This window comes from Saimiri boliviensis, chromosome 10 (genome assembly GCF_048565385.1).
Source record: "Saimiri boliviensis isolate mSaiBol1 chromosome 10, mSaiBol1.pri, whole genome shotgun sequence".
Classification (NCBI taxonomy): Eukaryota; Metazoa; Chordata; class Mammalia; order Primates; family Cebidae; genus Saimiri; species Saimiri boliviensis.
This window is the reverse complement of record NC_133458.1, coordinates 109,142,343-109,169,687: the sequence shown is the minus strand read 5'-3', so window position 1 is coordinate 109,169,687 and position 27,345 is coordinate 109,142,343. Positions and strand designations below refer to the sequence as shown.

At 40.1% G+C, this 27,345-nt stretch overlaps 1 protein-coding gene across 2 annotated transcripts in view; it reads left to right on the top strand.

Annotated features, from left to right (window-relative positions):
• Positions 1-27,345, top strand: part of ABCA13 (ATP binding cassette subfamily A member 13) — a 427,963-nt gene that overhangs the window by 236,373 nt on the left and 164,245 nt on the right. The window contains exon 42 of one of the 2 annotated variants that reach the window (XM_074379707.1): positions 10,627-10,732. In XM_074379707.1, the coding sequence (XP_074235808.1) occupies positions 10,627-10,732 (106 nt within the window). Of the gene's footprint in view, positions 1-10,626; positions 26,443-27,345 lie in introns of those variants that run through there. The other variant, XM_074379706.1, reaches the window with a different exon arrangement.

Sequence of the window (27,345 nt, the reverse complement as noted above, 5' to 3'; positions counted from 1 at the left end):
TAGCACAAGAGACCAATAAATAATATTTCAAGGTAAAATGTACATTTAAGGAGAGGCTGATTCATAAGCATAGAATACGTGAATAAGATACTTGGTTAGTATTCTTAGTAATTCCCTTCCTTTTCGCCTTCCTTCCCTGCCTCTCTTTTTTTGCTTCCCTTCTTCCCGCCTGCCTGTATCCTTCTTTTCTCCCCAATTTTCAGGTCTGTCTGAGTATTCAGTCCATCTGAGACTAAAATCAAGAGCCCACAGGAGTAAGAGTGTCAGCAAAGCTGTTCCGCGTTTGCTGAGCTTGCGTTACTCACGTTATCTGCAGACTCTTTTAAAGCCACTATTGCCTTTATAAGTGTTATTTTAGTAAAAACTAGATAAATCGATGTAAACCTCCACTTAGGCCTCTGCAAAGTTGCAGCCTGTTGGAACTTAAAGAACTGTCACTGTGGCCACAGAGGCCAGCAGCAGGGTTCCTACCAGTCTTCAACACGAGGACTTCTTCCTGTCTGATAGGTTCCACCTACGAGTAGAAACTGAGATTTCCTCGTTTCCTCCTGCACCTCCTGGGGAGCTGAGAGAGCCGGGCCTGGATAGAGCCTGCAGGGCGGGCTGGGAGTGCTCTGCACGCTTGACCATGCAGAATGACCTCCCCACCTTGGTGCCCTCACCTGTAGGTTGGGAATCATGGAAGGAACCACAACGTCGGATTGAAGGGAAGAAACTCCTAGTGTAGGACATGACACACAGATGCCATTCGTTCCATTTGACAGGGACTTGCATGAGGAACCCCGGGAGGATGCCCAGCCCGGGAGTGCCCTGGGACCAAGCGAAGCCGCCTGCAGGCACTCACATGCAGTGGACAAGGCCCAGAGCTGCAACCTGGCTGTGTCTTGGGGGTTAGAGGCTGCCCCTTTTTCTCCGTCATCCACCAGCCACAGGCCCAGCCTCCCGCCTCTTCCAGACCCGCGTCCATGCTTCTCCTCCTGATGTCTGCCCCTTCCCCACTCTCTTCCCTGCAGAGCGTGGACCTGTGGAGTGCTTGCTGTACTTCACTCCTTCCATGCCCGGAATTCTAAACCAGACTTGAAATCTCACTGCATATACCATTTTTAAACAGGAGTTACCCATTTCACAATGTTTATCTTGAACAGTTTTCATTTTTTCCCATCATGATGTTCATGGTGATGTGATTTCTTTTACAATAAATGTGGCCTCATGTAGTTCCTCCTCTCCCTGTTGAAGGTACTTCGGTTGTTTCCAGAGTTTTAATTTTATCATTGAGATGATACAAGACCGAAGAACAGGGTCCCCGAGCTTCTCCATAAACCGATTCCAAGAAGTGCAATTACTAGGCCCACGGGGATAACCCTCAAGGTCTGTGACGGGATCAAATGCCAGAGTCCCAAAATGATGACACGCATTGTGTCCCAGATGCCCGTTTTCATGTGCCTCAATCTTTTCATCACTTCAAAACAAACACAGCACCTTCTAGTCACATTTGCAGTTTCCTAACTGGCCTGCTGCCCTGTATCTTCTTCAACCCATGGTTGCCATTTGAGGGGCCTGGAAATCAAGAAAGAACATGGACACTTGGGTTTGTGTGTCCTCAGTTCCTGTCGGAGGCAACCTGGATGAATCACTTCGGCTGGAACCACATTTACTTTACTTTAATTTTTAAAAAGCAGTTTTAGATTCTCAGCCACATTGGGCAGAATGCGCAAAGGATTCCTATGTTCCTCTGCCTCCCATGCCCCCAGCCTCCCCCACTATCAGCATCCCCACAGAATGGCTCATTTGTTAGAATTGATGAGCCGACGTGGACACATCACCACCCAGCACATTAGGCTTCTCTCTTGCTGTTGTACGTTCTGCGGGTTTGGGTGAATGTATAATTTCATGTATCTGCCATTTTAGTATGATATAGAACAGTTTCACTACCCTAAAATTCTCTTGTGCTCTGCCTAGTCATTCCTCCCTGTCCCCAGTCCCAGCCCCTGGCAACCACTGATCTTTTTACTCTCACTGTAGTTTTACCTTTTTCAGAATGTTGCAGAATTGGGAATCATACAACCCTGGTAGCCTTTTCAATTTGGCTTTTTAATTTTAGTAACATGGATTTAAATTTTATCTGTGTCTTTTCATGGCTAGATAGCTTATGTTACGTGACAGTGAATAGTACTGCCTTGGCTGAATGTCTATTTTATCTATTCACTTACTGAAAGACATCTTGGTTGCTCCCAAGTTTTAGCAATTATGAACAAAGCTGCCATAAATATCGGTGTGTAGAACTTTGTGCAGACATAAGTTTTCAACTTACTTGAGTAAATACCTAAGACTGCAATTGAAATATCATATGATAAGAGTGTCTTAGTTGTGTAAGATACTGTCAAACTGTCATCCAAAGTACCTGCACCATCTTGCATTTCCATTAGCAATAAATGAGAGTTTCTGTTGTTACGTTTTCTTGCCAACATTTGGTACTGTCAGGGTTCTGGATTTTAGCCATTCTAATAGGTGTGCAGGGGTATCTCACTGCTGTTTTAGTTTGCATTTTCCTGATGACATATGATGTGGAACAACTTTTCACATGCTTATTTGCCATTTGAATATATTCTTTAGTGAGGTATCTGTTTTGGTCTCTGGCCCATTTTTAAAAAATTGGGCTGTTTTCTTATTGTTGAGTTTTAGGAGCTCTTTGTTAAGTTCATTTTTCTCATCTCTTCAGTAGGATTATCTTCCCTATCTTCCACACAGTTTTTGTTTAGGTCAAATCATACAATTAACACTGAGTGCAGTTACATATTGCTGGATTGTGACATAAATATGAGGACTTATCAATATTTTTTCTACCATTTATATCCAAAACACATGTGCTGTGGTGAATTTTCAGATTAAACATTGTTTTATTTTAACCTGTCTCTCTGTATTTTAAAGTTACAGAATACCTTGCATTGTAGCATAACTTCTGAAAATTCTTTTTATGTTATGTGTTAGTCCATTCTCACATTGCTGTAAAGAAATACCTGAGACTGGGCAATTTATAAAGAAAAGAGGTTTAATTGGCTCACGGTCCTGCAGGCTGTACAGGAAGCATAGCAGTATCTTCCTCTGGGGAGGCCTTGTGTGGAAGGTGGGAGGCAAAGAGGGAGCAGACATCTTACGTGCAGAAGCAGGAGCGAGAGAGAGTGGGGAGGTGTCACACGCTGTTAAACAACCAGATCTCACAAGGACTCACTCACTTGCTCTTCAGTACCAAGGGAGGGTGGTGCTAAACTATTCATGAGAATTCCACCTCCATGGTCCAGTCACCTCCTACCAGGCCCTACCTTCAACATTGGGGATTATAGTTTGACGCGAGATTTAGGTGATGATACAGTTCCAAATCATATTATCCTATATTCCTTAAATATCTTTATTTCTGTTTAGTAGTCACCTTTTACAAAATATTTGTATTTGTACTTTGCCCCTTCATATTCCTTTTGGAAATTTCTCAATCTTCCTCCTCTTTGCCCTCTTTTCTTAAAAAATATATGTTTATTACTTTATATGTAAAATTTCTACAGTGAAATCCACTATGAGTTTGACAAATGTGTAGAATTGTGGAACTACCACCCCAATCAAAGTACAGAGGAGTTTCATTTCCACTACCTTCCGAAAAGAATAATTCTTTCATGTAACCCGCCTCTGCAATTTTTTAAATCCAAGATGCATGTTCTTGCTGTTAGTCACCCAGAACAGCAAGAAATCCTCATTAGTCAGTGAGGAGCAACAGAGCAAGCTGTTCAATTACTTTGGAGATGTAGGACGTGTTTCTTCCATTTCTTACAGTAATTTCTACTTTCTACATTTACTGAGTGCTTTGCACATAATAGGTCTTAAATAAATATTCATTTACTGGATTTTGCCTATCTCTCTTTTCCACATCTCTCTCATACACAGATATTAAAAAAGAAATCATCTCTCCAAGGGCAACGATGGGCAAAGAATCTGGAATATATACAATGTATGAGACCTAACAAAATATGAACAATATATTTAGAGCTGTTTGAGAAAGTTATCTTAAATTGAAAAAAGATCAGGGGCTTTTGAAGAACCCTCTTTTGTTTGGTAGAAGCAATAAAATGTCTGTCTCAACCAATTCTGTTTCTTCACACTTGGCGAGCATTGACTTGCTTTCTTATGTCTGCTATTGATCCATAGTTAGCATGGCTGCTGTAGCACTGAGCGTGCTTTTCCCTTCCTTCATCTGCATTTTGCCTAATGACTTTACAGGAGTGAGGTGGACCTGCCAATTAACTCTCCAGCATAGCTCCTTAGCTGAAAAGCATATTTCATTTCTAAACTGCGACTCATTTACTATAAATTTTGGTCTCCAACTTTACCTACAAGCTAGTGAAATTGAGATTTAAAATGGAATCGTGATAGCCACCAGTTTCACTAAGGCATTTGTACTTTCTACTCTGTTGCTTGGATCTAAGGACCATGCTGGCAAGTCACAATGTTTACTCTGTGTGGGATGGGACCACGGAGAGCTAGAAGGCTTGGCTGTGCATATGGAATATATTTGCAGCAATCTCTGAAGCCAAGACAAAACTTCCTGGCATAATGCAAACAGTACATTTTAGCAGTGCATTTTTAAATAATTTTGAAATGTTTAGTGATGTTTTAGAAAGGTTGGAGAGCCTGCATGAGATGGGAAATTTCTTTTCTCGTGGCTTTGCTAGATACTGATTAGTGGGTTCCCTTTGTACCTTTGCCAAGGAGGTTCTGAAGGGCAGTTCCTCGGGTGCATGAACTCAGCTGCCCCATCCTACGCAGCATTAAGAGGTAAAGCCTGGGCCTCAGATGTAGGGCTTGGTTTCTTTCTTTCTTTCTTTTTTTCTTCTTGACTCTTTTTAGAACAATTTTTGAGAAAAAAGAATTCTTGTATAATCTTTGCCCATTTAAGTTTCAATCGTGCCCCTCATGTACCTGAGAGCAAAAGGATCTGGTCCAGGGTCACAAGCTGCACTCAGTTGCATGCCTCTTTAGTCACTGTCGATCTGCAAGAATTCCTCAGTTTCCTTGACTTTCATGACCTCAATATTTTTGAAGGTTCCGGAGCATGTACTTTGCACAGTACACCTCAATATGGGTTTGCCCTATTTTGCTGTGATGGTTATGCATTTTTAGCTGGCATATTCCAGGAGCGATGCTGTGTTCCACTGCTCCTACCAGCCTGCTGTGAGAGGCTGATCTGTCCCATGGTTAGTGGGGAGATCTTTTATCCCAGGTAAAGTGGGAAGTGGTGTCTGCCAGGCTTAAGATTAAGATTAACTTAATCTTAAATTAATTTTCTTTTCTCTATTTTTTTTGAGGACATATTTTGAGACTCTCCGAATTCCACTTTTCTCACCCACCTGTGTCAGCATCTTCTGATATTCCTTACCAGAATTAAAAATTATTACTATGACATTTGCCAAGTGGTTTTTCTAATTCCATCATTCACTGTGTGTGTTTTAGTTGGCATTGTCCAGTATAGAAGAACTCTCTCTTTGCCCCATTGACCTATTTATAGCAGAGCCACCCATAGCCTCCTGTTCTACTCAATGAGTTACAATTCAATAGGGTCACTCTTTACTTTGAGGCTCAAATCATACCAGGTTGAGTCAGTGGGAAGTTCGTCACACTGGTTTCTGTGCCTTTTAACTCATGCCTCCATTCTCTGGGCATTTTCCTGCTTTCGAATAAAACAAGATGTTCCAGGATTGCCATTCTTTCTCGGGCCTAGCTCTAGAATCAGCCGTTTCTCCAAGAAGTCCTGGCTGCTCGATATGTCCATAGTGACCAGGATATTGCTGCTCTGAGGCTTCCTCATGAATAAAGCAAAAGATTCACCTCAACTTTTGCTTCTCTTTCTGTCCATAAATAGAAAACTGGGAGTTCAACTGCACATGGCATCTCTAATTCCAATCCAATGACACAGCATTCATTTAGTTCCTCTTGCCTTATTTGCCCTCTTGTGGGAACCTGTCTCACTCCAGCTGCCACTTTGTGCTGGCCCCATACCCTAGTCTGATATCTTCCTTACAAAAAAAAAGGAAAGAAGGAAGAAAGAGAGAGGAAGGAAAGAAGCAGGTACTTGATTTGAGAACCCATTTTCTTTTCTTTTCATGTGACATCCTGCTTTTCTTTTTTCCCAAAAGAACAATACATTCAATATTTTGAGGATTCTCCATTTGGGGGTAAGGTCTTCGTAACTTAGAACAGCCTCAGGGTCTAAGCACTTATGCAGCCTGATGTCTTCAGTCCTTCGGCTGGAGTGCTGTGACCCATTCTTTGCATTCTGTTTATAACAAGGTGTCGTAGGATGTCACAGAGCCTGAGTGTGAACTAGAATTGAGCTTTTATAACTTATGTCTTTTAATCTTCCCCTTGTAGGAATAAGCAAACTGAGAGACTGAGAGACCAAGAAGATAATGAGTTGACCGAAATCAGAAATTGGAATTTTTTTCATTTTGTGTTGGGCTCCAAAATTTTCTACTCCACTTGCTGACCTTTACTGTTCTTTTTTTTTTTTTTTTTTTTTTTTTTTTTTGAGACAGAGTTTCCCTCTTGTTACCCAGGCTGGAGTGCAATGGCGCGATCTCGGCTCACCGCAACCTCCGCCTCCTGGGTTCAGGCAATTCTCCTGCCTCAGCCTCCTGAGTAGCTGGGATTACAGGCACACGCCACCATGCCCAGCTAATTTTTTTTTAGTATTTTTAGTAGAGACGAGGTTTCACTATGTTGACCAGGACGGTCTCGATCTCTCGACCTCGTGATCCACCCCCCTCGGCCTCCCAAAGTGCTGGGATTACAGGCTTGAGCCACCACGCCCGGCCGACTTTTACTGTTCTTTAGTGTCCAGGGACACCTCAGATCAACAGCCCTTGTTTCAAAGGTGTGCTGATGGTGGGATAGTTCTAGGATAGGCTGGATAATGATCCCCCAATGATTGCCACTTCCTTATCCCTGAAGCCTGTAAATGTTACCCACATGGGACTATGGCAGGAAGATGTCCCAAATTACCTGGGTATACTTGATATAATCAAAAGGATACATCCATGAGGGATCCAGGAAGGTCAGAGGGGAAGAAGGTGACATGATGATGAGGCAGCAATTGGAGAGACAAACTTTGAAGATTGAGGCTGGGGTCACTAGCCAAACAATATTGGCAGTCACTAGCAACTCTATATCGGCAGTATTTAGTAATTATTGAATTATGAAAGGGCGGTAGAATTAGATGGATCATAGAGATTAGTCCAAGACCTTGGTATTCCAATACAGCCCTAGTATATGATAACTTTTATTTTTTTATCTTTTTATTTTATTTTATTTTATTTTATTTTATTTTATTTTATTTTTAGATGGAGTCTCACTCTGTTGCCCAGGCTGGAGTGCAGTGGCATGATCTCCGCTCATTGCAACCTCCACCTCCCAGGTTCAAGCAGTTCTCTGCCTCAGCCTCCTGAGTAGCTGGGATTACAGGCACCTGCCACCACACCCAGCTAAATTATGTATTTTTAGTAGAGATGGGGTTTCACCGTCTTGGCCAGGCTAGTCTTGAACTCCTCACCTCAGTTAACATTGTTGATGGGTTCTTGGAAAACAAGACTTTAAGCAAAACAATTTTTTTCCTTCATCAATGTTATAGCAAAATGGCATTGAATGAGACGACATTATTTGAGGACTTGCTGTATATCCTTTTGCTTAAAGTTTCAGTTGTGACCAAGAACTTACTGATGACACTAAGTGAGGACTTACTATGAAATGATATAATGTGGAAGTTCTATTTCCAGAATTCAGTGAAATGTTAGGAGCCTTCTCATAAGTTTTCTTTCATTAAAGCACTGGGTAATTTTCTATTCTGGATGTTAGGGTTACTTGAGATACTTGCCCAGCAGAGTTTTACAATTGCTATCTGAGTGATTCAGTGTGAGAATTATAGTGCAAAATCACAAAGGCAAAGTCTGCCATCAATACTCTAAATCTTTGATCAATATCATACTGCTTTTGAAAACAGTAACCTTTTTTGGCCCTCTCTCTTACTTGGGCAGCTTCAACATTTTTTCAAATTCTCAGAGCCTCCTGGACTGTGTGCCTGCAGTTAAGATGAGCTGCCACTTGATGGCGCTCATAACATTCTGATTGCCTTAGACTTGCCTTTCACCATTCACAGGCAAAGTTCCAGAATTCTCACACATTGTACCCAGATACCTAGTGTGGTAGCATAACTGATTGTATCTCCTGCTGATCTGTGAGATTATTGGGGATAAAAACTCTGCCCTTATTCTGTTTTCCCCTCCAACACACATATGCACACAAATGTGTGCATTCAAACATGTACATATACATTCACACATGTTTACACATACCTACTCACACACACAGCCACTCACCCTGCCCCCCACCCCCACATATAACTATGGCCTTTTATGAGAAGGCTTAGAAAAGGACAGTTTAAAATGAGAGATGAATTTATTGTTATCAATAATGCCTTAGTTATTAAGAGATGCTTCATATGGTCATAGTTAAATGTGACCATTAAATGGAAATTCCTTTTAGAATAAGATGCAAAGGAAAATCTTTAGTCAATGAACAATTCTTGTTTCTCACTATTTCTATTGTTTTCAATTTAATTCCCTATAAAGGCACTAGGTGAAGACTTATTGCACTAAGCCTCAGTATCCACATCTTAAGCAGGGATAATAGTACTTATCAGAGTGATATGAGAATTACATGATGAAACAGCACACACACCCTATTACACTTATTCATCCTTATCTAGCTACTGTTAAGCCTAGACATTGCCAGCGTGCTACATGCCAGGCATCGTTTTCATAACTTTATATATAAATGCCTTTACTGCTTGCAACAGTCCTATAATATGTCTTATTTATTACCATTTATCATGTGAGGAAACTAAGTTACAGAGTGGTAAAATAATTTGTCCAAGGTCACATGGCTGGCACACACTCAGAAATGTTATTAATCATTTTTATTATTGTTATTATTTGAAATAGTAGTAAGGTTTGCAGCTTTTCCTTGGAGTCCTACTGAGAATCAGCAAAGGGTTATGTTTCACATGAAGGTAGCTGCATCTGACCCTTCACTAGCGCTAAGCATGCAGATTTTGCTCAGTAGGATTCCATGCAAACTAACCACGCAGAGAGATTGCATGCCTCTCCTGAAGGCTTGCTTGCTCATGGCTTCTTCTTTCTGGTGCCTTCCCCCATCTTTCCCTATGGCTGGAGGCTCCCCAGGAATATCTAGAGACAGTCAATACCTTTTTGTTTATTTAGAAAAATCAGAATGGTGAGACTGTGTTTACAGAAATCAGAAGTGAGGCAGGGTGCTCAGTGTGGGCTGAGCTCTCTACATGCAGGTATAGGACTTCACCACCCAGAGCATTGGGTAGGAGGTACCAGCTGGATGGACAGTGACACTGGCCCAGCAGGAGTCACTTGGAGAGGGGCCAGGGACCCATATCTCTACGGATGTGTGCAGAGGAAGGGGTGATGAAAGCACATGCACAGATGATGCCAAGCAGAGAGAGTGGCAGTGCACAGTGCCTAGCTTGGTGCATGGCCCACAGAGGATGTTCAGAAAATCTCGGCTAACCACATGAATAATAGAAGACTTACTGCGTGCTTCCAGAGTCTGTGCCTGGCACTTTGCAGCCATCATATGCTCAACTTTAGATACTGTGATCAACATCCCTGTTTTATTAATACAACAAGGCAGCTAGCACTCTGGGTGGTGCAGTCCCATGCCTGCAGACACAGAGCCAGGCCACGTGAGGCCCAGAGTGGAGCTCCAGCAGTTAGGACCAGGCTGCTGCAGGGCTGTGTCTCCTTGACTTTTATGCCTCTTGTGCACTGCCCACTGTTTATTTTAGAGATTCTCTTTCCATCGCTCCATAAATCCCTGCCAGAATCCAGGTGCTGTTCAAGGGCCTGGAAGTCTCCGACCCACCTCATTTCCTTTCATCTCTGCTTGCACTTCTGCTTTCTCACCTTATTTTTGCTATGTTAGTCATAGTCTTTTGCTTCGAATAAATTGAGGTTGGACTTCTGCCTCCACTATTAACCAAGAAGTGACTTCAAGCAAGTTACTTAATTAACTGCCTTAGTGACATGATACATCATAGCCCGTGGAAAGCACACGTTTAATGGGGATTATTCATGTTTGAGATCCCATCTACTGTAACGGAACTGAGCGTTGCAATTTTATTGTCTGATTCACCTCTGAATTCTTAGGATGCTGGTACAGTGAGTCACAAACTGGAGTTGCATTGGATACACTGTGTTACTGTCTGTCCCCTCCCTGTCTACGGCTCTACCGTAGGCAGCCTCCACCAGCCCATAAGGGTCTGGGAGTTCACAGTCAAGTTTCATTCATCTTTGCATTCTATGGGTAGCCTATCAACTGTTTTGCCGAGACTTAGATAGCCTTGGAGTTATGCCAATTAATTAGATGGCTAAATGAAATATATGGGGTGTGTTTGGTGTATGTTGTCACAACTGGATTAGGCGATTGAGGCAGTAGAAAAAAAATGCAGTGTGTATAGAAACGTAAAATAATACATGGCTGATTTTTTTTCCCTGAAAGGTGTTTTTGATGCTTTTGCAAGATTCCAACAAGAAATCTGACATTGCTGCAGGGACTGAGTCGGAGCTGCAGAACCACAGGCCTGCGGGACATCTGCCTGGCAACCGTAAGTACAGAGTGGCTTCCTGCATTTCTGCTGGAGGAACAATCACGCCAGCCCTATTCAACATTCCTTGTTTTAAAAGTTGAATAGCAAGATTCTGAAGTTAGTGAGGCGATGTGAGTGTATAGGGAGGGGGCGTAAGTAAACACAGGTCAGAGGCAGAAAACTTTTGAGTTGTAGCCTGGCTTGAAGAAAACAGCTGTTTGTTTATGAGACACATTTATCTTTTCTTCAGGACTTGACTTAGTATTAAAATTTCTCAGTGTATGCAGTTAGAATAATGACCACCTTTCATTCTGTTTTACCTTCATCAAACAAACCGATCCGGCCTACCCGTGTGGTTTGCCTCTTATGTGCAGGCACCTGCCTGGTAATGAATGGGCTGAACAAAGCCCTGGATGTGGGCTTTGCCTTCATGCAGCCTCTGTCCATTTGGGACCAAATCATGGCTTCAGCCTTTGTATGCAGCCTCCTTTATAGGCTTTAATGATTAAATAGAATCCAGATTTGGTTTCTAGGTGTGTGACTGAAGCTCCAGTTCAGTCCAATTCCTGGCATATTTATTAGCAGCAACTCAGCAAGGATCCCTGAGCTGAGCTCTAGGGAAGTGGAGGGTAATAAATCTCAGAGCCTTCCTTTGGAGATTTCAGTCCACCAGGCACATGAATAAGTAACTAGAATTAAATATGTTATAACCTTTTATGATGTTTGCCAAATTGCATCCTCACAGCAACTGTAGAAATTGCTATTGCTGTACTTCCTCTTTAGCTCTTAATAGTATCAGATTTGAAAAACATGTAATTTAGCTATTAAAATAGATGTGTTGTTTCTCATTGTAGTTTTAATATGCATTTTCCTAATACTTATGTTAAGCATGTCATTTTCTTTCCCACAGCTTTATTGAGATATAATTCACTTAACACACAATTCACTCATGTGAATGGGACCATTCAGTGGCTTTTAGTTTCTTCAGAGTTCTGCATTCATCACCATAATCAACCTTAAACCATTTTCATTACTCTGAAAACTGGTGTCACTTAGCAGTCACTCCTCAAAATCTCCACCCCTTCAGTGGTAGGCAACTCCTAATGCACCTTCAATCTCTTATAGATGTGCCTATTGTGGACATTTTATTTACATGGAATCATAATACATGTGGCCCTCTGTCACTGGCTTCTTTCATTCAGCACAGTGTTTTTGAGATTCATCCATGTCACAGCAGGGCAGTAGTACTCAATTTATTTTGATTATCAAATATTCCATTGTACAAATACACCACATTTTTGTTTGTCCATTTACCAGTTGATGGGCATTTGGGATTATTTCCAGTTTTTTTGCTATTGCAAATATACTATTTTGAACATTTATGTACACATTTTTTGTGAATGTGTTTTCTCTTACATATACCTAGGAATGAAATTGCTGAATTGTATGTTTCAATCATTTTAGAAATTGCTAGACTGTTATCTAAAGTGACCACATCTTACATTCCCACCAGTAGTATGTGAAGGTTCTAATTTCTCCACATTCTCTCAACACCAGTTATTATCTGCTGTTTTGATTACACCTTAGTGGATGTGACACATACCTTAGTATATATCTCGTTGTAGGTTTTATTTGCATTTCACTGGTGGCTAATGATATTGAATATCTTTTCATAGGCTTAATGGCCATTTGTATTTTTTTTTGGAGAAATCCATATTCAGATTTTATGTTCATTATCAAAATTGGGCAGTTTTATTTCTAGAGCTGGAAGAGTTTCTAATCATGGAATCGTGGGAATTAAAAGTGTAATGATAACTAGGTTTTCATAAATGCCCTTCATGAAGTTGAAGAAATTCTTATCTATTTCTTATTGTGGCATGTTTTTAATCATGAAAGGTGTTGGATATTGCCAAATGCTTTCTCTGCATCTGTTGAGATGATCATATTTATTTATTGACATGGCATATTATATTTTTGATTTTTGGAAGTTAAAACAACATTGCATTCCTGAAGTAAATTCTACCTGTCATGTCATATATCACTGGATTTTACGGTGCTAGTGTCTTGTTGAGGATTTTTGGATCTTTGTAACAGGTATTGGTCTGCAGTTTTCCTTTCTTGCAATGTCCGTCTTGTGTTGCCATTGTGGTTCGTGTTCGGAGATGTTCCCTTCTCTTATTTTTTCTGAAAATGTTTGGTATTAGCTCTTCTTTCAATGTTTTGTAGAATTCACCAGTGAAGGCATCTGGGCCTGGGCTTTTCTTTGTGGGTAGGTTTTTATTGTTATTATTAATTCAGTTATTTAATTGATATACGCCTATTAGATTGTCTATATTTTTCTCAAATCAGTTTCAGTGTTTTGTGTCTTTCTAAGAATCTGTCTGTTTTATTTCATTCATTGTGCTATTTTATGTTACGGGCATACAATTGTTCATCGTAATCAGTTTTAATTCCTTTTATTTTATAAAAGTCTGTAGCGATGTTTCACCTTTCATTTCCAGTTCTAATAATTTGAGTCTTCTCTGTTTTCTTGGTTAATCTAGCTGAAACATTGTCAATTGTGGTAATAATGTTTGCACAGAATCAGCTTTTGGTTTTATTGATTTTCTGTTTTCAGTTTCATGAAATGCAGCTCTAATTTTTATTATTTATTTATTTATTTTTTGCTTGCTTTAGATTTAATTTGCTTTGTTTTTCCAGTGTCTTCAGGTGGATGTTTACATTATTAATTTAAGATCTCTCATTATTTATAGTAATAAGCATTTACTGCTAAGTTTTTCTCTGAGCATTGCTTCAGCTGTATCCTGTATGTTTTGGTATGTTGTATCTTCATTTTTCACTCATCTTAAAATATTTTTTAGCTTCTCTTTTATTTCTTTCATTGGTTATTTGGGTTGTGTTGTTTTGATTTCCACATATTTGTGAATTTCTAAATTCCTTTTTGTTATTAAAATCCCATTTCATTTCATTGTGATCTAAAAAAAAACAGAATGGGTTTGTATCTTTAGTAGAGGTGGGGTTTCACCATGTTGTCAAGGCTGGTCTCTAACTCTGGAACCTGGGAGGTAGAGGTTGCAGTGAGCTGAGATCATGCCACGGCACTCCAGCCTGGGCAACAGAGGGAGACTCTGTCTCAAACAACAGCAACAACAATAAAAAACAGAATGGGTTTATGTCTTTTCAATTTATTTAGGGTTGTTTTATGGTTTAGGCTGGAGGAGGTTCCATGTACCCTTGAAAAGAATGTTCATCTGTTATGATAGGTGGTGTGTTCTGTAGATGTCTGTAATGTTTAGTTTGTGTGTAGTGATTGTTAAGTCTTTTGTTTTCTTGTTGATATTCTTGTAAATTATTTTATCTGTTAACAAAATTTGGGTATTGATATTTCTGATTATTATTGTAGAATTGCCTATTTCTCCCTTTAATTCTGTTGACTTCTGTTTTTATGTCTTTGAGGGTTCTGTTAAGTACATAAATCATCATAATTTTATTTCTTCCAGATGTAAGGCTTATTTCATATCTTTTATAGTCTTCTTTTCTTTTTGTATTTTTCCTGGTCTTTTTAGACAGTGCTAGCACTACACCTGATGAAGCCATTTTCTCAAGAACTTTGCGAACCTTTTTTGGATTTCAGTGATAGTCATCCATTAGACAAAAACCAGGTGTTTTTGAAATAACCTCTTTTCTATTTTTTGGCTTCTGCGTAGATAGCAGAGGGAACCACCCCACAAAGCTTCCTAGAGGTCCTCTGATTTGGTTGAGTAGACCTGTGAGACACGCTTGATCTTTAAAAATTTTTTTTCATCTAGAAAGTTTATTAGTAATATAAAATATCAAATGGAAAATTAATTAGTGAATGTGTTTATAATATATATGATATAGTACACATATTTATATAAATATATGTATTTATGTATTATATTTAAGATATATATTTTTACCATGGTAAAATATTCATAATACAGATTTTACCATTTTAACCATATTTAAGTGTACAGCTCATTGGCATTATGCACATTCACATTGTTATTTAACCATCACCCTCATTCATCTCCAGAAATTTTTATCTTCCCCCATTGAAACTCTGTACCAATTAGACAACAACTCCTCATTTTACCATCCCTAGCTCCTGGAAACCACCATTCTACCTCCCATCCCTATGAATTTAACTACCTCACATAAATGGTATCATACAGTATTTGTCCTTCTGTGACTGGCTTATTTCACTTAGAGTAAGAGTTTCAGGGTTTATCCATGTAGCAAGTGACAGAACTTCATTCTTTTATAGGCTGAATAATATTTCGTTACATGTATGTATCACATTTTGTTTATCTGTTGATGGACATTTGTGTTGCTTTCATCTTTAAGCTACTGTAATAATGCTGCTATGAAAATTGATAGCACCACTTGGTATCTGTTCAAGCACCCAGCTTTTGCTTCTTTTGAGCATATAAAAGGAAATGGAATTACTGGATCCTATGGTATGTTTAATCTTTTGAGAAATTGCTATATCATTTTCCACAGTGGTTGCACCATTTGACATTTTCACCAGCCGTAAACTAGGTCTCCAATTCCTCCGCATCTTTACCAATACTTGTTATTCCACTTTTTAAATACTATTCATCTAATGGATGTGAAGTGGTATCTCACTGTGGTTTTGATTTGCATTTCCCTAATGATTAGTAATGTTAACATTTTTTTTTTCTGACTTTAGTATATCTTCTTTGGAGAATCCTCTAGTAAGGCCTTTGTCCATTTTTGAATGGGGTTGGTTTTTGTTTTCGTTGTTGTGGTGAGTTGTAGAAGTTCCTTATGTTTTCTAGATATTAATTTCATATTAGAGATGTAATTTGTAATTTTTTTCTCATTCCAATCATTCTCATTACCTTTTTAATCCATTAATTGTGCTTTTTCATGTACCAAAGTCTCACCTTTTTATCCCATTGCCTCAAACATTCTATTCTGGCATGCTTGCTGAATCAGGTGAGACAGATACCAGTCCCTTGGGCACTCTACAGCCAGGCAAGGCAAGTATTTTGAAAAGGATTTGCACTCTGCTCTTTCTGCCCTGAAGGAGAGATTAGGAATTGGGCCATTTCTTTTACCCCACCAATATGGGAAGAGGTGAGCAAAGCCAAGTGAAACAGCACAGAATTTATCCTACCATTTGATTGTGTTTTGTTTGTTTCTGACTGGGAGTTTGCTTGGTTGCTATAGATCTTAGACTAATTTCCAGAGCTCGTGTAAAGCTCTTGGTTTTAGTCGGTCTGTAATTGTTTATTTAGTGTCTCCATGGGGGCAGAGGAGCTGTGGACTTCCTGATCTGCCATCTTGCTGATGTCATTCTATCCTCTTAATCCTTTTAGAGGGCCAATTTTGTGACGAAATACTGGCAGCTTGTGAGTCTTTTGAGGTTTTAGCAGAAGGTTCTATTGTTACGTATTCAACTTTTTCTTTCTGCCATGTTATCAATAGCTTTCTTAACTTTTACTACCTTTTCTTGTTTTAACCTGCTGAGGCTGAGAGTTATCAAAATTGTCAGTTTATTTACTTATTTTTTGTTTGCTTGTTTAACATTTCTTTCCTCATTTTCTCTCTCTCCTCTCTCATTTTACTAGAAACCAGGCAATATCTTCAATTTTTCTTTGGAAATCTCCTTAGCTAAATATCCAACTTTATTGCTAACAAATTCTGCTTTTCATGTAACCACATAATTGCAGGAGACCATTTTGTTAAGTTTTTTAAATTGTTGTTTTTTAATTGATGATCTGACCAAGGAAATTTAGGTTTTTCTATAGCATGCTTCTGAAAACTCTTTCACTCACTACCTATTCCATGATTTCAAGTTACTCTGACATTGTTAAGTATTTGTTACGCCACTTCTCCATTTCCAGTTCCCCAAATTTGTTTTAATTTTCTATTGCTATTAATAAATTACCATCAACTGAACAGATTAAAAGAACGACTGTTTATTATCTCACAGTTCCTTTTGGTCAGGGGGCTGGACACAGCCCAACAAGTTCTCTGCTTAGGATCTCATGAAGCTGAATAAAAGTGTTATTAGGACTGCATTTTTATCTAGAGTTTGACGTTCTCTTCCGAGATCGTTTAGGTCCTTGGCAGAATCAGTTTCTTGAGGTGCTCATTTTTTTGGCAGGCTGTCAGCTGTGGACTGCTCTCAGTTCCTAGAAGTCACCCTCAGGGCTTAGATACATGATAAAATGTTTATTAGAATCTAATAATCATATTTCCTTTAAATTCTCTCTTACACGTAAAATTATTCAGAAGTGTATCTTGAACTGAATGCTCAGAAATTAAACCTTTAGGCAAAATGCTAATATCTAAAAGAGAAAATAATGCATATGTCCAGTAAATTTTGACATAAACAATATAATGTAGAGACAGTTATGATACTTGCAGGAGACTATTACTACATAGAAATTACGTAAGCAAAAAATACATTTATAGGAATGACAGACTTCTGTAATACCATATAATTCCTTTTACATAAAGTTCAAAAAACAGGCACAATCATACTAAAGTGATAGCATTACCCTTGGGCATAAATAATTTTATAGGAGCTCTGTCAGAAGTAAACTGGCAGTTTACTTCTTTAAAGTGAGCAGGACAATCTGTTTTGATTAATTTAAAATAGGCAACTGATTAGGGCTCTGAATGAGATCTGTAAAGTATTGTCACCTTTACCATATGACTTAGTCTAATTGAGGGAGTGACAGCTATTGTATTGAAGGTCTCACTCCCATGCAAGGAGAGGGGATTGTACAAGGGTTTGAGTCACTTGGGGCCACTTTATACTTCTCACTGAAACAGTGTTCTAACAAGCTAAACTGAATTTCCACAACTTGAACCTCTCTTCATATTTATTAGCCATTTGTATTTCCTCTTTCGTAACAATGTTGTTCCTTGCCTTTACACATAAGTTACATATTTATTTAAGAATAGTGTTCTAAATTTATTTTCACTATTGTAAACTACATCCATCTTATAGTAAATGGCAGAGATGTTAATTGTGCAACCAGATGGATTTTTTCATGGTACACACCTGTGTAACCACCACTCAGACTGAGCTAGAACATTCCTAGAGATTCAGCAGGTACCCTCACATTCTCTTCCTATCAAATCCCTCTCCACAAGGGTAACTGAATGAATCACTTTAGAATAATTATGCCTGTTTCTGAACTTCATATAAAAGGAATCATACAGTACGTACAAAAGTCTGTTTTTCTCTACATACGTATTTTGTCTCTGAAATCCATCTATGTAATTGCTTGTGTAATTTCTATGTAGTAATATTCCCCTGCATGTATCATAATTGGTTTCTACATTCTGCTGTTTACATCAGAATTTATTTTAACTGGAGATACCCATTATTTCATTTTTGGTTATTAGCATTTTGCCTAAAGGTTTAATTTCTGAGCATTCAGTTTTAAAAATATATTAGTTAATAACTTTTATATGTAAGAGTGAATTTAATGAAAATTTGATTATTAGGCTCTCATAAACATTTTGTCATCATGAGAATTTAGGATAATTTATGTTGAAAATGTATTGGCTGTAAATGTCCCATATATGGGCTATATTTCTCCTCCTTATTATGGTTCTACAACTGTTTTAAAAATGATAATTTTATGTTCTGAATTTGGAGAACATTATAAAAAAACCCATGTAAATAATTTGGAAGTAAAACATGTGCAATAAAAGCTAATGCTATATGGAAAAGAGTGGTGTCTTGAATTTAAGAAAAAAACCATGAAGAAAGAAAAATTATGTTTTTATTACCATTATAAAATATGACATAAAAATGTAATTTTATTTATCATTCAAATTACAAATCTGGGAACTGGAATGTATATTATTTAAGAATCAATTTAAGTATTTCATCACCAAATAACAAGTAAGTCCAGGATGCATTAAAACAAATTTGGTATGAGATTGCCTACATTTGCCAATTTTATTATATTCTACAAATTCCTTCCATAAAACACATCCTGCCTCAACCTAAGCCCAGTTTATGTTACTTAGTAGGTATAACTTAATCACAACATTAGCTCAGGATACTGAACGCAGTGTGCATTAATGTCTTCTAAATTAAGGGATTTAGTTGCTTTTCTTGTGGTGTGTGTATGTGATCTACACTAGAGAAATTTCATTTCTAAAATAACCATTTACAAAGGCCTTTCTCCTCCTGCTAGTGCCCTCGAAGATTATTCTTTTGTTATGATTCCTACTCCTGGGCTGCACCTGCCTGTGGGCACCCCTTCTTTCTACTGACGCCATATGTCTTCAGAAACAGTCTTTCAAGGGCTAGCTCTGAAATAGCTCACTCCTTGCTTCTCTGAAGGATTGATGAAGGCAAAATAAAATATAAAATACATACTTTTTAATCATAGGGACCCTAGTAGCTCCGCAGAAATGAGTTACGAAGACTGATGCTTGTAACTGCACTTTTGTCCTTGTGTCTGCACTGCAGAGTGTGGAAGTCATCACTTCATGGAGACAGAAACTATTTATTAGCTGCCTGAAGCGGATCAGACACCATGATAGGCACTTGAAACGATCTGGATTTTCTCACTTAATCATTACAGCCAGTTTGCAAACAGACTTTCCTATCTTTATTATTTGGATGGTATAGAGATGTTATTTGGATTTCTGGGCAGTGTTGAGAGTTCTGTTCCTGAGAATCTACTATAGAGCCTGCAAATCCTAATGATAAAAATGCTAAACTTACTGAGAAAAAATGAAAACCATGCTATGAGCAACAACAAATCGGCATGGTGAAACCTACAAGAGAAGTGTACAGTAACTGTTGGAGGAACATGTAGAACAGAGTAAATAATTGCTCAGAAGAGCTGAGAGGCTTCCAGAGGAGGGACTGGGTAAACAGAGGCTGTGTGAGTGCTGTGCCATGGCAAGTGACCGTGGGGGCCAGCTTTTACTCTAGATGAAGACAAGTGGCATGAACACACAGTGTCCCATCCCAGCACTGAGCTGCTGAGCTGAGGAATCAACCAGCCAAACTCGCCTTGCCCCCGTGTTAGCTCTGCGAGGAAATGACTTCCCCAGTTGTATTATGACTTCCCCAAGTTGTAGCTGTATTGGCAGCTCAGGCTGCCAGACAAACTACCACAACAGACTTAGTGGCTTAAACAACAGACATTCATAATCTCACAGTTATTTTCTAAACCTCGAAACTGAGATTTAGAGGTGTTATCTGATTTGCCCAAACCCTCAGCACGTTCAGCATGTAACTCCCATGCAGGCACAATGCCTCTATATATCCTCTTTCTTATGGCTATATATCTGCCATTGCAGTCCCTTTGGGTCCTTTTTAAATAATTTTTAATTTTTGAAAGGACTTTTCCAAGGCCCAATAATCTAGTGCTTAGTATGATATAAAGAATACACATAAATCGCTGAATTACCTAGTTGGCTTCCTGAGAAATTTAGTGATTTCACAACTTAATGATGACGTGGAGAGTATGTTACAACACAGATTACTGGGCTTCACCCCCAAATCTTCTGACTTAGGAAGTTGAGGATGGGGCCTGAGAACTTGCATTTCTAACGAGAGCTCAGGAGATGCTGCTAGTCCATGCATCACATGTGGAGATACTGCTTTGGTGTGATGGAAAAGGAGAGTTCTGTTTGCAATCATAACTTATGGGCTATTCTCTCTTTCAGTGGCTTTCTAGCTGTGAACTGGTGTTACGGACTGAACCGTGCTCTCTGTTTGTCTTAACCCTCATTACCTCAGCATGTGACTATAGTTAGGGCTTTAAGAAAGGTAATGAAGACTAAGTGACATCAAATGGGTGGATGTCCATTTGAAGATGTCCTCTTCCATAAGAAGAGGAAATTTGCACATAAAAAGAGACACCAGGGATGCACACAGGTAGAGAAAAGACCATGCAAGGCAGAAGACCGCTGTCTGCAAACCAAGGAGAGGGCCCTCAGAAGAAACCAGCCCTGCCCACACCTTGCTCTTGATGTTGACAACTGTGAGATAATGATTGCCTGTTGTTTCAGCCACTGTGGTAGTTTGTTTGGCAGCCTGAGCTGACTAATAGAACTGGGGGAGCCATTTCCTTGCTGAGCTTACTCATGGGCAATGTGAGAGTTTGGCTGGCTGATTCCTCAGCCCGGCCACTTAGTGGTAGGGAGGGGCACTCTGTGTATTCATGCCACTTGACTTGATCCAGAGTAAGAGCTGATTCCCACAGGCACTGGCCATGGCACAGCCCTCACACAGCCTCTGGTTACGCAGTCCCTCCCGTGGAAGCCTCCCAGCTCTTCTGAGCAGTTATTTACTCTGTCCTACATGTTCCTCCAACATTTAGTATGTGCTTCTCTTAAAGGTTTCACCATGCTGATTTGTTGTTACTCATCGCACGGTTTTCATTTTTTCCCAGGAGGTTTAGCATTTTTATCATTTAGAGTTTGCAGGCTCTATCGTAGATTCTCAGTCACAGACCTCAACACTGCCCAGAAATCTAACCCTGATTCCCTGGCCAACTCTCTCATCTTGTGCCAAGTCGATTTCTAATGCCCCCTCTCCTCATGCCTCTGGCTCCTCCTTTTCCCATTCCCATTGGAGGAGGGGGTTCCTGCCTCAGAGAGAAAATAAGAGTGAATAAATCCCTACATCCACCTCCCATCCTTTCCCACCTGCATCATCTTTTCTTCCTGTTACAGGAGAGAGGAGGGCCCTCTTCCCAGATGAGGCTGACTTCTCTGCCAAGATGAATCCTTTCCTGCCTTTGAAGGAAGAATTCTTTGCCCTCTGTTGTCAACACCTTCCCATACCCTGATCTTTCTCATGTTCGTGGCTCTTCTTTTGCTAAAGACAAAGCACCATAAGAGACAAAAGCTTTCCTTCAAACCATTCCCTTCCAGATACCTCCCTAGCTCTCTCCCCTTTACAGCTAAACTTCCATCTCAAGAGTTCTCGAGACATGCCGTGACATATGTTGTCTCTCAGGTGAGCCTTGGTCAACTCAGATATGTGCTGGTCTCTCACCATCCCGCTAAAAAGGCCTGTTTTAATTTCGCTGGTGACCAGCACATCACACGTTTCAAAAGGCATTATCCTTGATCTCTACGCTATATCCAACTTCCTTTTATTGGGCAAACCTTTCTTGGGGACCCTGTAACACATCACTTACTTTCCTTTGATCATCCTCACCTCACCTTCATCCTGACCTTTGCCTGTTAGTGTTCTACCATGCTCAGTCAGTCCCTGAGCTCCCTTCCCTCTTGATTCTTCCCAGGGGTCATTTTGGCCCTGACTGAGTGTCATCATTCCCATGTTGTGGCTGCTCATGTCAGCTCAGCTCACCGCTCTTAGTTCTTGGCTCTAACTGCCTGATGAGTGACTTCATTCTAATGCCTCCCAGGTGCCTCCATCTCAACACGTTTAAGCCCAATTCATGATTTTCACCCAGAAAACTTTTCTCTGGCTCATCATTCTTGGTCTTAGAGAATACTGTCATTCTCTACCTAGTTCACAAACAAGAATGTCAGAGTTATTCATGAGCCTTTTCCTCTCGCCCTCCATCTGTAGCCATCCCTAGATTCCAGCAGGGTATGCTATGCTATACACTGCAGCCAAGTCTTTTCTGTGTGTGTGTGTGTGTGTGTGTGTGTGTGTTTTGAGATGGAGTTTTGCTCTTGTTGACCAGGGTGAAATGCAATGGCGTGATCTCGGCTCATTGCAACCTTCGCCTCCTGGGTTCAAGCGATTCTCCTGCGTTGGCCTCCCAAGTAGCTGGGATTATAGGTGCGAACCACCACACCCAGTGTGGTGTATTTTGTATTTTTAGTAGAGATGGCTTTTTACCATGTTGGCCAGGCTGGTCTTGAACTCCTGACCTCAAGCGATCCATCCACTTTGGCCTCCCAAAGTGCTGGAACTACAGGTGTGAGCCACTGTGCCTGGCCTGACCAAGTCTTAAGAATAAGTATTTGATCACATTATTCTCACTCCCAAATATGTAATGGTTTTTCATATTCTGGTACTCAAATTCTGCTCATGGACTCCTAAGATGATACAAGGTCTGGATCCTTCCTGCACCTTGTCTATCCCAGTTGGACTCCTTTTAGCTTCTTAAACAGATCAAGCTCCTTCTTGCCCCGAGAACCTTCACAACAGCTCTTCTCCCTGCCTGGAATACTGCCTCCTCTTTCCCCCTTCTCTGAGCTAATCTTTGCTCATTCTTCAGTATGTGATTTATCTGACCCTTCTGCAGAATCTTCTTCAACTTGCCAGACTGAGTTAGATCCCCTCTGATAAATGCTCATGCTCCTCTCTTATGCTTCACAGCACCCGTGGCAGATTGTATTAAATAGCTAATTGTATGTGTTTAACATCTTTGCTCAATGAAAGAATGTAAATCCAGTGGAGTTATCTCATGTGTGGCTATATTTCTGGCAGGGAATGCGGTTTCTATCATAATAAACCTGGAATAAGGGTTGCTTGCCTGACTAACAGACCAGCTGACTGAGAAGGGAGACTTGCATTTCAAGACAAGTGGTGACCATTTGGCCTTACCTGGGTTCACCTCTAGGGCTTCTGGAATCCTTGTGCCACTGCACATATCTGGCTTTTGGGGGTCCTGCCCCACCTGCGGAATGAACACTCCCACAGTGTTGCCCATGCTGATGTGCCACTGCCTTGGTTACTATGTTCAGGATGTAGTTTTAAGAGAAGGAGCCTTTTTAAAGAAGGTTTAAAAACCACCTGGGTACTTATTAAGATGGCATATTCTTAGGCCTAACTTTCACAAATTTGGATTCTAAAGACTTAGGCATTTACATTAAAGATCACCCCAAGTTCCTTGATTTAGATGGTCTATGGTCACTACTATGAGAAACATCCCAGTAGAGTCTCTTTAAGCCCAAAGTTTATGTGAAAGATTACAAATCTATCTAATACTGAGTGATTTGGGGAAACATGATTGTTTTCTTTATATAAGGCTTTGTCATGCCCATTTTTTTTTGAAGAAACCTTATTCCCTGATGTGAGACCTGAGATTGCATTTGAGTTTTTAGCTCTGTGATTTGCCAATACCACTTTTCATAAAATTCTGTTCCTTTTCCTCCCACAATTTAATCCTCTGTATTTCATTCCTAATGACTGCTGCTTCTGATGATGGAAAGCAATTTTGGCAGCGATTAATTTGAAGTGTCTGCAACCTCTCCTTTGCTTTTTAAGACAATCCTATTTGCACAGCTCATCCTGTGAAGGCCTGCTATAACTCTCTGCCTCTTCAGGGAGCTGTTCCAAATTCCTTGTTTGTCTCCTAGGCTTAACCATGGTGCTAACCCTAGAGAGCTGTCTTTTCTTCCTTGTCCAAATTTCCTCAAATCTCAAAAACCACCCTCCCTGCAAGCAAGGTGGGAAGGGACATGACTGTGCCAATTGTACAGGCCAAAGATGGTTTGTTTTCCACATCAGCTGAAAGCAGCAGAGAGCTAATGGCAGGGTGCTTTGCAGAAAAGAGTCTGCCAAAACGAAATGGAATTCAAATAGACTTGGGCAGAATAAACGTTGGTGGCAGGTGCCAGAAAGCAGCACCTTCTGTCAGGGGCAGTGAAAAGTGAAGAAAGTATGTGAAGCTGTAATTCTTGCAGCCATGCAGATCAGAGCTACTAAATAAAGTCCCTGAGGTTAATAATACATAGTTCCAGACCTCATCTCCTGTACTGGAATATCATATTCCTGTGAAATATTTAACAAAAGATAAGCTTCACTTATCTTAAATGCAGCCACTGCTTTAAAACTGGATAATTCAGACAGGACTAGCTCTGGGCAACTTTCACTAACATATCTACTTCCAGGAAGCTAAGGACAAATAGGTCCTTGAGTGTGTCTCCAATTCCATTTCAACACGCGTCTCCTCACTGGAGCCTAGGAGAGTTTGGTAGGGCATCTTGAACTGGATCTTTCAATTCTATCTTCTTCCCGACTCCCGTAATCTCCTTTCTTTCTCCCTAGTGGATAGAGATGCCTGGGAATACTGTGAGCAGCTGCAGCTATCTCTATTCTGACAATGGTACAAAATCATGACTTTTCTTTGTCAGCTACTTTAACTTTGTTGTTTATTCTCTTAAAGTCATGCTGCAATGAAGCCACTCTTAGTGAGTTAAAAACTGCTCCAGAATGAGGCCCACTAGGCACGGATGTCAAAGTTGAGAGTGAAATCAAGAGGTGAAAGGAACTACATAGGTGGTATTAGGTTTTCTGAGGAGGGGAAGAATGCACCTAGGAGAGAGAGAAACCTCACCTCAGGAAGGCAATAAATAGGTATGGATGCTGAATGCAATATTTGGTCAGTATCCATCCATTCAATCACCCGTCAGACCTCACTGAGCATCTCATTTGGGCTAGGGAGTGAGGTTAAAGCTGAAGATACTGAGATGAATTTAAATTAAGCTTCACTCCTGGCTTCAAGGACCTCAGCGCATATGAAGAAGGCAGGTAAGTGGAAGGTGATAGGAACAGAGAGGGAGATGAACATTGGGCTCAGGTTGAAGAGAAGATTTGGTCGTAGGGAAAATTTTCTTCTTTTTAGCTATGTTTATTGGCCCTCACTTGTGCCAGATGCCACCGTAAGGGCTCCTGCTTGCATTATCTCAATAACTCTTCCAAAAGAAGCTGTCTGAGCCAGTCTTCCGACGGGCATCTTCCAACATGCCTGACAACAGAGTCCACACGCCAGTCCCCGTATTCCCTTGCCTCCCAAATGTAACTGAAATAGAAATCAGAGAGCAGGATAAAAGCCGAGATCATGATTAGAGTGTAGCAACAGTATCTATCTTTCCCTAACCATCAGTGACAACTGCAAAGGAAGCTCAGGTTTGCAAACTCAAGTACGAAGCTGTTGAGAGACTGCAGGAAGACCCGTCTTTGGTGGATATTTAGAGTTTAGGTGCCTTGCCCAGGTAGTATAAGCACTTTAGTGATACTGCTGGGTTTTTATCAATATTGTACTACCAATTCAATATCCCTGATTCCCTGAATGTCAATTCACTGTCTTTTCAGTACCCTTAATCAAAAGGGTTTCAGCAACCTTTATTCCAAAAATGTAGCGGATTTAAGGGATCACCTTATTCACAAGTGAAATACTAATTTGATCTTTTGACATTTTGGCTATTACAATCATAGGGCATTGCAAAGAACCACATCAATGATGAATTAGCCACATAGCAATTGAAAATTTTAATGGTATGACATGTAGTGTTTGTATTTCTTTTACCTATCTTTTTCTGTTTTTAAGAAAAATCACGTTTGAAAAAGCAGTATGGTTTTTATAAAAAATAAACAGATAAAGTATCACATAAATTGATAAGATATAATTATGAGATTATCAATAAAACTGTTTAGATAAACATAGCCTCCACTTATTTAAATAATTAAGCATAATATTGATTTTACTTTTTAAGAATATGTTTAACTAACCTAGTGGGTTTTTTTGTTTGTTTGTTTGTTTGTTTTGAGACAAAGTCTTGCTCTGTTGCCCAGGCTGGAGTGCAGTGGCATGATCTCAGCTCACTGCAACCTCTGTCTTCCAGGTTCAGGCAATTCTCCTGCCTCAGTCAGCCTCCTGAGTAGCTGGGATTACAGGCACCCACCACCATGCCCAGCTAATTTTTGTATTTTTAGTAGAGATGGGATTTTGTCATGTTGGCCAGGCTGGTCTTGAATTCCTGACCTCCGGTGATCCACCTGCCTTGGCCTCCCAATATGCTGGGGTTACAGGCGTGAGCCACCGTGCCTGGCCCCTAGTATTATTTTAAAATTCATATATCTCTGTATTACTGTATTTAAAAAATATTTGTTTTTGAGGTTTTATGTTGTGTTAATAAGCACCCACATGCCACAAAAACAATGTTTTATTTTTTCTTTTCCTTTTGAGTTATTTCTATTCTCTCTCCCATTTCTTCTCTCCTTCCTTCCTTCTCCTTCTCTCTTCTCTTCTTCCCCTTTCTCTTCTTCCTTAAAAAGATGTCTGGTTTTATTGGCCCTCTAGAGTTGGGGAAACAAAAATGCTTTGAATAAGACAATTTAGTAATGATTTGAATAAATTTCATACAATGGTAAACACACACACACACACACACACACAATTTATATTTATACCAGATCAAAGATTGAAGACTATCCTATCTAACAGGGAAGAAAATTACCTGTCCAAAGTGTGTTCAGTGTATTCAGGGTTATCCAGGGCTAGAATTCAGGCATCCTAATGCTAGAGTGTGTGACTTTCCCTGTGAGACGTTTACAAAGTTAGTACCCATCTTATTGGTGTCTGCCTATTGAATTAAAAGTATATTTCCCGTGGCCGGGCGCGGTGGCTCAAGCCTGTAATCCCAGCACTTTGGGAGGCTGAGACGGGTGGATCATGAGGTCGAGAGATCGAGACCATCCTGGTCAACATGGTGAAACCCCGTCTCTACTAAAAATACAAAAAATTAGCCGGGCATGGTGGTACGTGCCTGTAATCCCAGCCACTCAGGAGGCTGAGGCAGGAGAATTGCCTGAACCCGGGAGGCGGAGGTTGCGGTGAGCCGAGATCGCGCCATTGCACTCCAGCCTGGGTAACAAGAGCGAA